This window comes from Limulus polyphemus, unplaced genomic scaffold (genome assembly GCF_000517525.1).
Source record: "Limulus polyphemus unplaced genomic scaffold, Limulus_polyphemus-2.1.2 Scaffold472, whole genome shotgun sequence".
Lineage (NCBI taxonomy): Eukaryota > Metazoa > Arthropoda > Merostomata > Xiphosura > Limulidae > Limulus > Limulus polyphemus.
Genome location: NW_013666082.1, coordinates 511432 through 512723, shown reverse-complemented (window position 1 = coordinate 512723; position 1292 = coordinate 511432). Strand labels below are relative to the sequence as shown.

Here is a 1292-nt window from a genome sequence, read left to right as displayed (position 1 = left end):
GGGTATCGAAACCCGGTTTCTATCATTGTAAGTCCGCAGACATACCATTGTGCCACTGGGAGGCGAAATGCACTGGAGACCCACTGTTTATTGCATAATGTAAAATTCTTAGACTTTCCCAACATAACAACATAACCCTTTTTTTTTTCATCATAAACTACTGAAACATTTTCTAAAAGTGCAAGTAAGTTAATTTTATTACGTCTGATCAGTCTTTAATAGTTCTTTCTAGTATGATAACTTTGTTACGTAGCTCTGATAGTCATGTCAATATTTATGATAGTTATATGATTTGGTATATTTATGTAAAAAACATTAATAAAGAAACAAAAACGAAATATTTCGTGTAGTGCGGCTTATGAAATAATTGTTTTGGGAGTTAAACATTCGTTGACTTCTATTAGCGGTAAAAGATATTCCTATAACAATAGGTTTATGTTATCAGGTATTTATAGTTACCAAAATAATTTTAGAAATAGATAAAATAATCTCAATTTACTTTATATAAGCATTTTTGTTTAGGATTTATAGTTCAATATGTTTTTATTATTCCTATCAATCTTTGTATTATTAAGAGAAGACAAAAAATAGACGTGTTAAATGAAAAATTAAATTAGATATACAAAATGAGTTACTGTAACTTCCAATGTTCCGAGTTGAAACAGTAAGGAAAAACATATAAAGCAATAAATTCTTGCTTACAATACTAGGAGGGAAACTTGATTCAGAATAGTCCGTTGAATATTTGTTGTAGTCATGTGTGTCGCTCGTTCCTGTTCGAGTAGTGTTACTTGTTTCATCCCAACTACGGTCATTGTCGTTCGTTATTGAGGAGGTTGTATGTACGTCAATTTTAAAGTCTGATCCTCGAGAAGACATAGTATCGGACGGTTTCCCATGCTTTTCAGATCCGAATTCTTTGCCTACGAACGAAGAAACTACTATTAAGATAACTGTATACATACACGTATGTATTTGTGTTAACTTACAGCTTTTAGAACTCGAACATTTTACTTATACTGAAATTTATGTCTTCTGTTTGTGATAAGCATGCGATGATGAAAACAACTGTTGCTTTATTTTCGATATAAATATTAGGTCGTCAAGAAATCAATGTCACTTTTTGTTAGATGAAAAACCCGAACAACTTATATATCGAAACAAAATATTAATTAAATCAAATAGTCTGCATTCTTATACATAATGCTTTTCCCTTTTAAAATCAAGTTGTTAATGCCCTGATTAAAGAAATCACTTGGCTTTGATGCAAAAAAACAAGTCGATGTCCTCTT

General features: G+C 30.8%; 1 protein-coding gene across 2 annotated transcripts in view; it reads right to left on the bottom strand.

The window, feature by feature from the left end:
* The window catches only part of LOC106458487 (irregular chiasm C-roughest protein-like), a 134343-nt gene that overhangs the window by 7004 nt on the left and 126047 nt on the right, over window positions 1-1292 (bottom strand). For both annotated transcript variants that reach the window (XM_022384715.1, XM_022384716.1), the window contains one exon: window positions 703-923. In XM_022384715.1, coding sequence (XP_022240423.1) covers window positions 703-923 — 221 coding nt within the window. The remainder of the gene's footprint in view (window positions 1-702; window positions 924-1292) is intronic.